The 12,609-nt window shown below is 28.7% G+C and overlaps 1 protein-coding gene and 1 long non-coding RNA gene across 4 annotated transcripts in view; one reads left to right on the top strand and one right to left on the bottom strand.

Annotated features, from left to right (window-relative positions):
* The window catches only part of LOC132948197 (protein MTSS 2-like), a 35,758-nt gene extending 23,227 nt beyond the window's left edge, over positions 1-12,531 (bottom strand). Inside the window, exons 1-3 of one of the 3 annotated variants that reach the window (XM_061018567.1) lie at positions 12,322-12,530; positions 11,915-12,244; positions 34-95 (exon numbers count right to left, since the gene is read on the bottom strand). In XM_061018567.1, coding sequence (XP_060874550.1) covers positions 34-95; positions 11,915-11,989 — 137 coding nt within the window. In that variant the 5' untranslated portion in view covers positions 11,990-12,244; positions 12,322-12,530. Of the gene's footprint in view, positions 1-33; positions 96-11,914 lie in introns of all 3 variants that reach the window. The other 2 variants (XM_061018569.1, XM_061018568.1) reach the window with 2 other exon arrangements.
* Positions 11,153-11,862, top strand: LOC132948030 (uncharacterized). The gene is made up of 3 exons (XR_009664987.1): positions 11,153-11,303; positions 11,383-11,426; positions 11,597-11,862. It is a non-coding gene; the product is annotated as an uncharacterized LOC132948030 (long non-coding RNA).
* Positions 12,532-12,609: the final 78 nt, after the last annotated feature.

Below are 12,609 nucleotides of genomic sequence, written 5' to 3'. Positions count from 1 at the left end.
ACGTTTAATAAATCATTTACTAATTAAACTTACCGAAGACACGTATGAAGTTTTGTAGCTTTTGCCATGAAATCTTCCCACATTGGAGTTCCATTCTGAAATTAAACAATAATAAAATTAACAATATAATATGATATTTCAAGAAGATAACTTATACAATAAAACTTAATTAATACGGTATACCTAATGCATTAATGCATATTACGCAAGTTGGTTCCGGTCACTAAAATCGACTATATGAGTAAAACCCTTGCCAAATATAAATCGCAGTAACTAGCAAATATTAATCATGATACCTTATAATACTATATGATGGTCTTTCATATGGTTTCCCTCTTCTATATGGTAATTGGTGACTAAAAGGCCATTTGCGTGTGTAACGGTTGCTTGGTTTTAGGCTAATTTTTAAATTTAAGTATTTTTTTTTAGCAAGCAGAAAATACTAGGCAATAACAAATAGGTACGATTGTAGTAAGAAATTAAGTCAAATATTCCTTTAATAAAAGTTATAATACGTGTACACGGCCATTTGTTGTTTTCGTCTTACAAATGCGTAACATAACAAATTTACGCTCAGGAGAACGCGGCGTTTAGCTCCATTAATTTAAAAATTAAAGTGAATCGACCTATTATGAAACTGGATGATAAGTACATTATCTGTGTTTTTATGTGAGTTTTTTTTAAGATATTTCAATTTTTTAGTACCTAAGTTATGCGTATATAATATAGCGTAAATTAAAAATGCTCATATCTCACTTAAAATCTGAATTATCGTAAAAATCTCACATACAAACACAGATAATGTTCTTACCATCAAGTAATAAAATCGTCCATATTTTTGTTAATTTGTAGAGTATAAAGATAACCAATAAATACATGAAAAAACTTAGAAATCCACTCTCAATTTATAATTTTTATTACGATACAATATTGTATTTGTAGGTACTTCAAAAAATCCGGGTAGGTTTTACTGGTTTGTTATTAGCTATACGCATCTATAATAATAATAATAATAATAATAATAATAAATAGTAATATATTATGTAATATTAATTAATTTCATTAATAAATATACTTCCAAAAATTATAAATAGGTATAGCAGTTAATAATGATAATAATAATATACATATTTCAAAAAAACAGATAATATTATAGTAAAATAGATACCTAGTGGCACTACCTACCTATCAATTAATTTGTAAAATGATAATTATGCAAACAAAATTAAAATTAAAATTGTATCAAGTGGAACTTTATAACTTAATTTAGATCGTTTCTCGACTTTTTTGTTTGCTCACTTGGCCTCCGATCGGGGGTTTAAAAAATGTCATATATGATTAACTAGATTATGATGAAATCCATGTTGTTGCAAATCATCATAATAGCTTTCTAGCTGTCAAAAAAAAAACAATAGATTCAGTCAAAAAGCATGGTCTTATAATATCATAGTATAACATCAAGTTTCTAGAAATTAAATACTACTACATACATTTTAAACATGTTGATGACTTAAAATCATTTTATTTGAGTTCTTCTTAATCTACATATCAATATACCCAACAACTTACCTAGTAAAATTAAATATTTTTTATAACTTAATATTTCATTAGTTATACAAAAGAATAAATTATTAAAAAAAATGTTGAAGTGGCAACATCATCAAAATATAAAATACATTAAATATATCCTTATTTACAGAAAAAATTTAAATTAATATAGGTTAAAATAAATAAATTAAAACAGCTTTCTTTAAGTTATTTTTGTATTTGATACACGAAATGCATAGGTAATTATTACATGCATAATAGCATTAAGTGTCTATAAGTTATAAGGGATTACAGACTTATATGAAACAGAATATTTGTATTAGATATTATTATTTATTTTGTTGACAACATTTATTTTTATTTTTATTAATTTAAGTTAACTTTTTATTGTACGTGTTACATGTACGAATTCTACAAACTTGTACGACGACATTATATTTTTAAAAACCATGGATATTGATCGTTATAATAATATGTAAACAATTAAAAATAAGATGAGTAGGTACCTTAATATCTAGACGTTTTCTAGAAATAGTAGGTGCCACCTATTTTATTTAGTTAATTAATTAATAGTTACATACAACTAGTTAATATTTTTAAAATCTTTACAATAATCTTATAATAATAAATAAACATTAATTTATTTCTATGAATTTCCTCATTAGACCTTCGTCGTTTTACGTGTCAACGTAATTGGAATTTATTAACATTAAGACGAGCATCAAGAGGACGCCACACCCGCATTTGTTATCTCCGGCATAGAAATGTACTACATAAACTTCAAAGCAAATTTGCATTTAGCAGACTTAACCAATTTTGTGTTGTATACCTATGTATCAAGTTACTACTATCATTGATTATAAATACTAGTATTTATAATCAATGTTACTATAATTAATCTATTATCAAATTTAAATGTAAGAACATTATCAGATTATGTATTTATTTGTTTATGACGATATTTCAATGTTTAAGCGACATAATTTGTGACTAATAATTTACATATTATCTACCTAGTTTTCTTTTTTTGTTAATTTCTACTTTAAACATAAGTCATTTGGCAAAACAAAGACAGGCCTCGACAGCAATAATTAGTTTTATTTTATTTGTTTAAAATAATAAATATTTTTCCTTCAGGTAAGTATTTGCAGTGTAGCATTGATAATTTACATATTATCTATTTAGGAGGTACAAATTATATTGCCAATATATTCACGATTTTTTAAAACAAGAGAAGCAATTAATTTTAACACTTAAACTAATATAATTAGTATTTTAAAATATTATTTCCATTTTACTTTGATTTTCTAACTCAACTTATTTTTTTTTAAACACCGTAAATTTAAAACTTAATTGATTACAATTTGATCGATGAATTATAGTAGATATTATAAGTGGGTTAGGAGAGTAGAATGCAATTTTATTAAGTATAATATATAAAACATTGACCTTGGACAATATATAACTTCACACTATGTATTAAAATTTGCTTTCATATTAATATCACACTCCTGAAAATCATCGTCAACATATTGACCCGTTAAATAAAACCAGTTTTTACTTCCTGTTCCTCATTTGAGATATCAACCTGTATACCCCAAAAATAATCAATAAAAACTGTAATTTTAACACAGAAATACCTAAATTTAAATGATTTAATGACAAGAAAAACAATGTTTAATGTTTACTTAACCATCGCGATAAACACGTTTATGGATCGTTTTAAGAGTTTAAATGAATAATGCAATGATAAATTAATGTATTTTTAATAAGCAACTTACTAATAAGTATCTTCATATTACAAAAATAACCAAGTCACCAAGACAATGAAAATGTATTCCACATGCATTTTAAATCCTATTGGAATGGATACATGTGAACATTTAAAACATTGTTTCTGCAAAGTTTTTGCAAACTAACACATAAGACAGAGTTTCAGGACCGGTCGTAAAAATACATGATAATTAAGTGTTGAATATTATAGCGTAGGAAAGTTAAGAAATTAATTAGGTATTTTTATATAGAAGGGACACGGTACAGCTCTCACTTGATTTTTTATTACACGCTTAAAACAAAAGCATACAATTTACAAAAGTACCTAAGCATACATAGATACTAATAATTATTACTTGCCAAATACATTTGCATAAAAAACAATTTGATAATCGTAATGTGGACGACGGAGTCAGAAATATGTACGTCTTGATTACAATGTATACGACAAAGTAGTAGGAACTTCGGAGCCCTGTTTCCAGAGGACCCTTAGCCGATAAATAGGGACGTGCGGAAAGTGACACGGTCTTTAAATCGACCTTAAATAGGAAATCAGACACAACGATGATAATTTCAGATAGCCCTCATACAATTTTTAGATCAAAAAAGTATACGTGTCCAAATAAACAGTTATATATATTATATAACATTTTATATACGTTCCCTATAATTAAACAGCTATCATAGAAAATGTCAGTATAATTGGTGTATTTTATAATTTTTATGCAAGCGTTTTAGCTTATCATTTCAATACGAAATGGGATAACCGAGGGGACAATTTCGGGGGCAACTGTTAGGTACATTACGTATACCTTAATATTTTATACGACGAATGCCCAGTCATTTACATTTTGTTTTTAAATTGATCTATGTTTTGATCAAAAATATAATATAACAATTTAAGAGGACGTCACACCCGCATTTGTTGTCTCCGTCTTACGAATGAACAACGTAGTAAAAACTGTTTGCACAGGACAACTTTATTCCCTTTGTATTTATAGTAGAATTACCAAAATTCCCCAATGTACGGGGGAAAACTTTATCTGTATCGTAGTGTTTATATTTTTTGGATAGAACTGACCAATAATTTTTAATAATTAAATGAAAAATACCGAAGGTTTTCAAACTGATAACTTACTTTAAATGTATTTATGTTATCCATATAATAAAAACACTACGATACAGATAAAGTTCTTACCTATGCATTGTAAAATTTTGGTAATATTACTATAAATATCTTAGATTTAAAGATAAATACAGAGGGAGTAAAATTATCTCACGCAAAACAGTTTTTGCATTTTTTGATATGTTGTATATTTGTAAGACAGAGAACACGTCATGCGGGTTTGACGTCCTCTTAAATTTTTATATTATATTTTTAATCAAAAGTTCTCTTAACATTATAAATTAAAAATTCCATATTATTACTTATTAATCCATTATTAGATTGCTATCTATAAAATCATACAATAAAAAGATATCTAGATAAATAAATATAATAATAATAATAATAATAAAAATAATATATAAATTATATTTTATACATAGGTAGTTATCATAAGGTTATCATAAGGTGTAGATTTTTAGTTGTGAAAATGAAAACGTATTATATTGTAGATATCAGTGGCGTAGACATGATTTCTAAAAAGGGGGGGGGGGGTCAAAAAAAGAAACTGACAGCTTAATAGGAGGAAAAAATTGGAAAATCCCCTATACCTTCTCAATTTTTTTTACTAAGGTACCTAGTAAAATATTTAACAATAAGGAACAATGAATATAATTTGAATTGATTCAAAATTCACATCAAACACAACATGGAAGATTATTCACTAAATAAAGTCAAAACTTCTGTTTTACAAAATGCTACATCATCAAATGTATAAATATAATAAATAATAATTAAACTAACAAATCTAGTTTTCTCTTTTTTTTTTGTTAGTTCGTCTAAAACTTCTTTTGCTGTAATAGAAATATCTCTCTATGAATAATAAGATAAGCTATAATAAAGTATAATCATACATCGATAAACGAAAGTAAAATTATTTTGGTATTGAGTAGGTAGGTATTGACAAAATTTTCGAAATCCAATAGCTCGATAGATCATAATATGACAAAAATATTACATTATAATAGTGCATACTAGATAATTTAAGCAAAAACAATAAATATTAAAAAGCCAATGTGGGAGGGGGATTTGACTCCCACGTCCCCCCCCCCCTTGTCTACGCCACTGGTAGGTATTACCTAGTCTATACTAGTATAGTACTCGACAGTACTACACTTTACAGTTTACGTCGATACTATAGAAGTAGGTATAGTAGAACTAAATAAATTGGCATTACTTATACGTAATTCAGCGACGTCGTCAGTGCTGTCAGACGATGGAATCGTGGTAACTTAGTACATATACAGTATGCACATTACACATATAATACTTAAATACGAGCAAAAACCGGTCTCTTGACCATTTATGGATGGATGCCTACCATTTCGCAGTGGCCGCCAAGAGAAACAACAGTTATAGTTGAATAGCACAACAAGCACTACAGCAAACTATATAATATCATGATAGGAACAGAAAGATACTCATTAGTAATTATTACTCAATGATGTACAGTTTGATCTAGCACGTCATAGTTCACGTAGCTAGCTCCAACGAATGTCGCGTGCGCAAAATATGTATAATTTACATATTTTATCGACTAGGTATTTGATTGATTTATAGTTCATTACACAACCGTAAAACTATTTTAAAGGGTTTTTAAGAATTCTTTGGTAGTATAGTACCAATGATTATATAATATAATAGACAATTATAAAATCAACAATGGTACTTTTCCAGTTACCTATTTAATCATTTTATAATACAACTTCATAAAAACAAATAAGATATAGTACAATATAAGTACAATAGGTATACCTACCAAAGAATATAAAATGTTACCTACCAGATAAGAGCTAGAAATGAACTTAATAACATCGATGCCATTATAAAAACTACTTTGCACTTTAGAGACAATTATTTCAGTTCTAAAAAATTTCAAATCTAATTCTTTAAACATTCTAATTTCAGTTGTATCAAATACCTACCTAATAAATAATTATTAGCGGTAGTCGTAGTTTTTTAATAGATAAAAGTTATCATATAGGTAGGTACACTTTAACATTGAAAAAATGTCACCTATTTTAAGAAATTAATATCATAATATAATTATAGGTTGTATTAACATTGTTGGTGAATTATTTAAACATTATAAGTAATATTGTAACTGTAGGTATAAGAAAATAAATCTTATAAAGCTAAAAATGTTATAGATATAGGGACTATATTAAATGTATAGTACCTATATACTATATTGTCTTGTTTTTTAGACTACCTGACATACCTAATGGTTATTATCTGAATTATATTTAACAGGAATTAAAAAATGTAAATGTATTGGGTATCTGGAATAATAATATATATATTAATTATAAGCACATACCTACAACCAACCTAAATTTAAAAATAATAACATATAGGTATGAGTTTAAAATTGGCAAATGTATGGATATTTATCTAGTAAATATAATCAAAACAGGATGAAGTTAGGTATTCCTATAGTTTTTACCTATTTAAAAATATTATAGGTTATCATTTAAACTTTACTTATTGTTACTTACTTTAAAACGCTTTGAAAGTACACACTATAACTTTAACGTTAGTATGTAAAGCTACTTTCTAATAAAGTTTTAATTTAAAAAAAAAAGTAAATATATATAATGATATATAATGAGTTGGAACAATAAAAAAAGCAACTTGAAATTACTTGAATATATTAAGTATATAAAAAAACGACAAATAAAATAGTTGGGTAATGCCTATTGGGGTGGGTGTTTTTGTATTTTTTCCAGTATCTATTTTTATTTGTCCTTGTATTCGAAAGCAATGATTTACTGATTACGTAACATGATTTTAAATCGTATGGAATAAATAGTTTCTTCTGCGAAAATGATACCTAAAGATTTTTCTAAAATTGGTTGCTTTTTTTCAACGACTATTTTAAGTTTATGTTAATTTCTAATCAAATGCATTTTACTGCGTAAAACTAAACCGTATGTATAATATAATAATATAGGCTGCGTCAAGATGCCATGCTTTTCTTTCATTGATGCATGCAAGGAAACCATACTTGCCATAACTTACCATTCCTAGTTTAAAACATTTTATTTTCAAAAAAAAATTTCACTTAAACTTGCCAGTAAGTTCAACAGCACAATTATACTACTCCCGGGTTCCACCCTGAGTCAAGAAATAAGCGAGAACCACTCGTATTATGCATCTAGTGAATTGAACCTGTTTTAAGTCAATATTGAATTTTTGTTTATACAAAATTATTGCTATTCATAAACCAATATAGATAGGTTCTTGGTGCCCGCTCATTAAACTCAAACAATAAGCCGGGTTCACACTACACCGTGACGTTTAAATAATCACAGTTAGGTACCACGGTTACCAAACGATACCGCATAGTTGAATATATTCGACTTTTGACCGTGTAGTTACATTTATGTGCGGAAAAGTAATAACTAAAATAAAATTATATATGACCGTGCATTATAAGGGGTTGTAGATACTGAGCGGAATGTATTGGTTTTACTAGGGATTTTAATGATTTTTTTTAAAACAGTTTGCCTGTCATCACATTCTGGAGTAGTAAAAATGTTTAAATTCTCAACTTTGAGGTGGGTTTCTGGTAGACAACTGGCTCTAGTTGGTACATTGGCGAAGAGTAAGTAAAATCTCCAACACTTTTCAAAATACCGAGGTAAAATAAAAATTTAATTTAAGAAAAACGGGAATTTTCACGTAATATCAGTTATTGAACAAAATAAATTTGTTTTCTTTGATTTTAATCTCGGTTTTAATTAAAAATAAATAATTATTCACTGATTATTAACAATAATTACTAGACATGTAAAATTTGAAAAAATGTTGATTATTAAAATTTTGTACTAAGTATTTAGGTGTTTAAAATTTTTTTACACTTACAGTTTAATACAAGATTATTCATAATTTGTTGATATTCCAATTCAAAAATATCAAAAATACATACCTATAGTCATTATAATTTTTTATAAGCGTTGAAAACTCAAATTATTACGAACAAATTCATCAAAATCAACAAAATTTGCTAATTATTTTGTATTTAAATACAATTATATAATATACGGTACCTACGCAATAATATTTTCAAAATGTTTAGATTAATTTTAAGCTATTGCCATTTTAATCCACGAACACCACCGTTCATAGGCAAATCAGTAATGAGTCTAGTAATTATTTAATAACAATATACCTAATAGATATGATATACGCATTTATTACTAATGGAGTATACATACAAAATAATATTGTACCCGTATTATAATAATTAAATATTAATAATATACTATAATGTACTATATATAGGTAATAAATGCAATGGTTTCGTAAAATATTAATTCAACTTTCTTCATTACTAGTACCCAATACTCAATAGTAAAATAAATTACTACAGATAGGTCGTACCCCAACTCGTAGGTAATAACAATATAAATACCGGGATAAATATTAAAATACCTATATCATGAAAAATACTTAAATAGGCTGACAACCCGTCTCATCTTAGAATCGTTTTCCGTATGCAATATAATTTATCATTGAATTTTAAAATAAAACATCCATTACAGTGACCTACTCAATGACAAGTTCCACACGACACCTAATATACAGCAACGTACAGCAAAGCAGTTACCTTGCCCAATGTTTAAATCGAATAAAAGACGTTAAAATACATATTATATCAAATAAATAAATTATACTCTTTTTATCTGGGCGTACGTAGTAAGATAAATTTTCCTAAAATTGGAACGGATTATGAATAGACATATAGATTCTAATACATGGTAGGTTTTTAAAGATGCATCTATTATAATAGAATTCAAGGTTGGAAACTATTAAAACATTGATTTCTTTTGCAACGTTTTTTTTTACATGAGTACCTATTTGTATAATATTTAAATGTGGTGTACCTAATATGTAAATAATACACGTACTTAAACGTATGTTAGTGTACATTCAGGAAACACACTTCTATTATAACTTTTATTCATACATTTAATGACTATAGAAATCAAAGTCTAAACAGATTATTAGGATCAATGATACCTAGTATAAAAAAAACAATATTAATTAATACCAACGGTCCCCTTGCCTATTACTTATTACATATTATTATTATACCTAGGTACATAATAATTAGTTATTTATCGGTTTTGCAAAATTCAACGAATTGTATCCATTAAAATGACCAGATAAGTGTTAAAAGTGCTGATTTCAATATTGCCTTGGTTATATCATCGTTATAATAATATAATATGCAAATCTCCCTCATTAGCTTTTACCTAAGACCTAACTGATGATTTTAATATTAGACGTAATAAAAGTTTTGTTTCCATTTTAAATGTTATTGATATTAATATTTCTAACAGTACGTACATATCCCAAATTCCCAAGAAAGAGACACAGACTTAATTTTTTTCATTAAGGTACAAATTCATAAAATATATTTTATAATAGACGTAGGTAGGTTTTATACTTATATTATATACATTTGAGAATTATTATAGAAATCTAAGATGTATGTAAAATATTAAGTATAAAATGTAAATTAGAAAACTGGTAGCACAGTTACATTCCCTACAAAGTTGTAGGTATGTGGAAATTTGATTCGACAAGTCTAATGAGTTTCATCGTCGTACGCATTTTTACGGTGTTAAATCCTTGTTAAATGTTTTGATATTTCAAAGGGTTTCAAACAAGTTTTAAACGTTATGTTTATATTGTGTTTAAGTGAAGATATTTCTCATAGTCGACTCGTAGCAGTATTCTTAAGCATTTATAACTTAGTATTACATTTTATTCAATTATTTGTAAGTCCTGGTCAATGACGAATGACGATCCCTCCGGCCTCCGTACTCAGCAATAGATACCTTAATGTTAATCCAGCCAAAACATAAAATCAAATCAGAATGAAAAATGTTTGTAAAATGTGTTTTGGTACGAGTATTATAATAGATCAGTACTATAGTAATAGTTTTTAATGGAACCCATTAGTGAATTATAAATTAGTATAAATAGTGGTGGATATTTCATGCCAAAACAGGTATAGATTTTAAGTTTCAACACAAATTATTTAGGAATATTCTAATCCTGTGATTAAAATAATAGTTATTGACTAATGACTACTACCTACCTACTGTAACTAGGTACCCATTGATAGATTATAAATAACTATCTATATTGACTATATTGTTCGTGTTACCGTGTTCTGTGTCATTAAATAATTATTCGTGTTACTAAGAAGTTATTAAATTATATCCATCATAATATTATAAACCAGCTACAAAATGCCTATTTATTGGTTCCTGGTTTATCGCTTAAAAACTGCTTACCTATACTAATTAAACCATTAGGGCCAAGCTTAAACCGTAAAGTAGAGATGTCCGAGTAATATTATACACGTAACACATGTTAGTATCGATGTGACTAAAAATATCAAATGTGGCGAGTGGGTGGAATTCGTAAACATTTGTCGTTTTATGGATATGTTACGACGAAATGTTATACCTAGTAGTATAATAATAAACGAAACGGAATCGACAAACAAAAATAAAACCAGTATAAATCGCGTGACGTAAAAATAAGATAGGTACTAAGGATAAATAGAGCGACGGTCGCAGGGAACCGTAATAGTATGATAATTATTATAATAACAGTACCATATACGTACCAGTGAATTATGTACGATCATTCATATTACGTATGTATTATTATGTGGTTCTCGAGTTGTTGTTCTGCGGTGAAACGTCCGCGGAAAAGGAAAGAGAAAAGAAAAATCGATATTCGATGGAACTATGGACAGTGGCGGTGGATCGAAATCATTACAATACTACACATGGTACCTACCTCCTCCTAGGATTGATTAAATATAAAAATATAATATGACATACGAAACTATAGACGGTTATTGTTCGCAGACTGGACTACTCTTGCGACATATTAATTCATTCGTCTATTTGGGGTAAATACATTTCATGTAATAATATTATCCGGTATCGTCTCCAGAGCGCGTGCACACTTTGAAGCTATTATGTTTATTATTTTAATGTGTATAATATTATTATCAACCAAAACACCCCCTGCGTGCGTGCCTGAATATTATATTATAATATTAAATTAACATTCATGTAGGTACCTAATATTAGGTGTAACGATTCGAGGTTGTGCACTTGTGCGTCCGTCCGAACGAGAGATTTTTGGTTTCCAGCCACACTGGCAGATCATAAACGATAAACCGTAAACGGCGGTACGGCTCTCACGCGATGATTCGCGAACCTATTATAATGATATGTTTATCGTTTACATTGTATGTTATCGTGGGACATGGATTGGCGACGGATTCATCTTTACAACGAATAACGATAACGACCATAATAATAGCGATATAATTATAATTCACCCATACCATTACTGCTGTTATTATTAATATTATTATTTATTAGTTATTACCTTCAGGTCCATGACGATCTGCTGGAACAATCCGCCGAGGGCATTGCAATCTTTGCCGACCCCGTTACCTTCCATGGTGTGAGCGGTAATACACGCACACGCACACACACACACACTAACGGTCTCTCACACAATCCAACTCAAAAAACACAAACGCACGCAGCACACACGTTCAATAACGATAAACTATAATATACTATTACGATATTATTTATCCCGTTTGGGCAAGTCTCTTCTATTCGCGGTCGAAAACCACCACGACGATAACCCGGTGGACGCGATCGTCGATCATCGCGTGCGAGTGAGTGCCTATTAGTCGTGTTCTAGTCACTGAAAATAAAAAATTCAAAAACCTAATAGGAAGGTACAACGGACACCACGAACGATTTTCTCGTTTTTTTTCTTACTTTCCGTCCGGGTGGAAAAAAAATAACAAATCGAAACCAAACCGTTTTCACTTCTTTTATCTTGGAAATGTGTACGAAAGGCGCACGACGAAAACCTACGCACAACCGACACCAACGAACACTGAGGACGGAATCGACATTCGACATCGCGGTCGCCGCCGCCGTGGTGTACTTGTGTTGGTGTTTGTGCGTGTGTTTCTGTGCGTGTGTATGTTTGCGTGCGCGCGCCTGTGAATGTGTATAAACAAAACGGCACCGCACCACAGTCCATAGAACAGGGTCGATCAA

Source organism: Metopolophium dirhodum, chromosome 7 (genome assembly GCF_019925205.1).
Source record: "Metopolophium dirhodum isolate CAU chromosome 7, ASM1992520v1, whole genome shotgun sequence".
NCBI classification, from domain to species: Eukaryota; Metazoa; Arthropoda; class Insecta; order Hemiptera; family Aphididae; genus Metopolophium; species Metopolophium dirhodum.
Note: the sequence above shows the minus strand (reverse complement) of the source record. Positions and strands in the feature narration are given on the sequence as shown.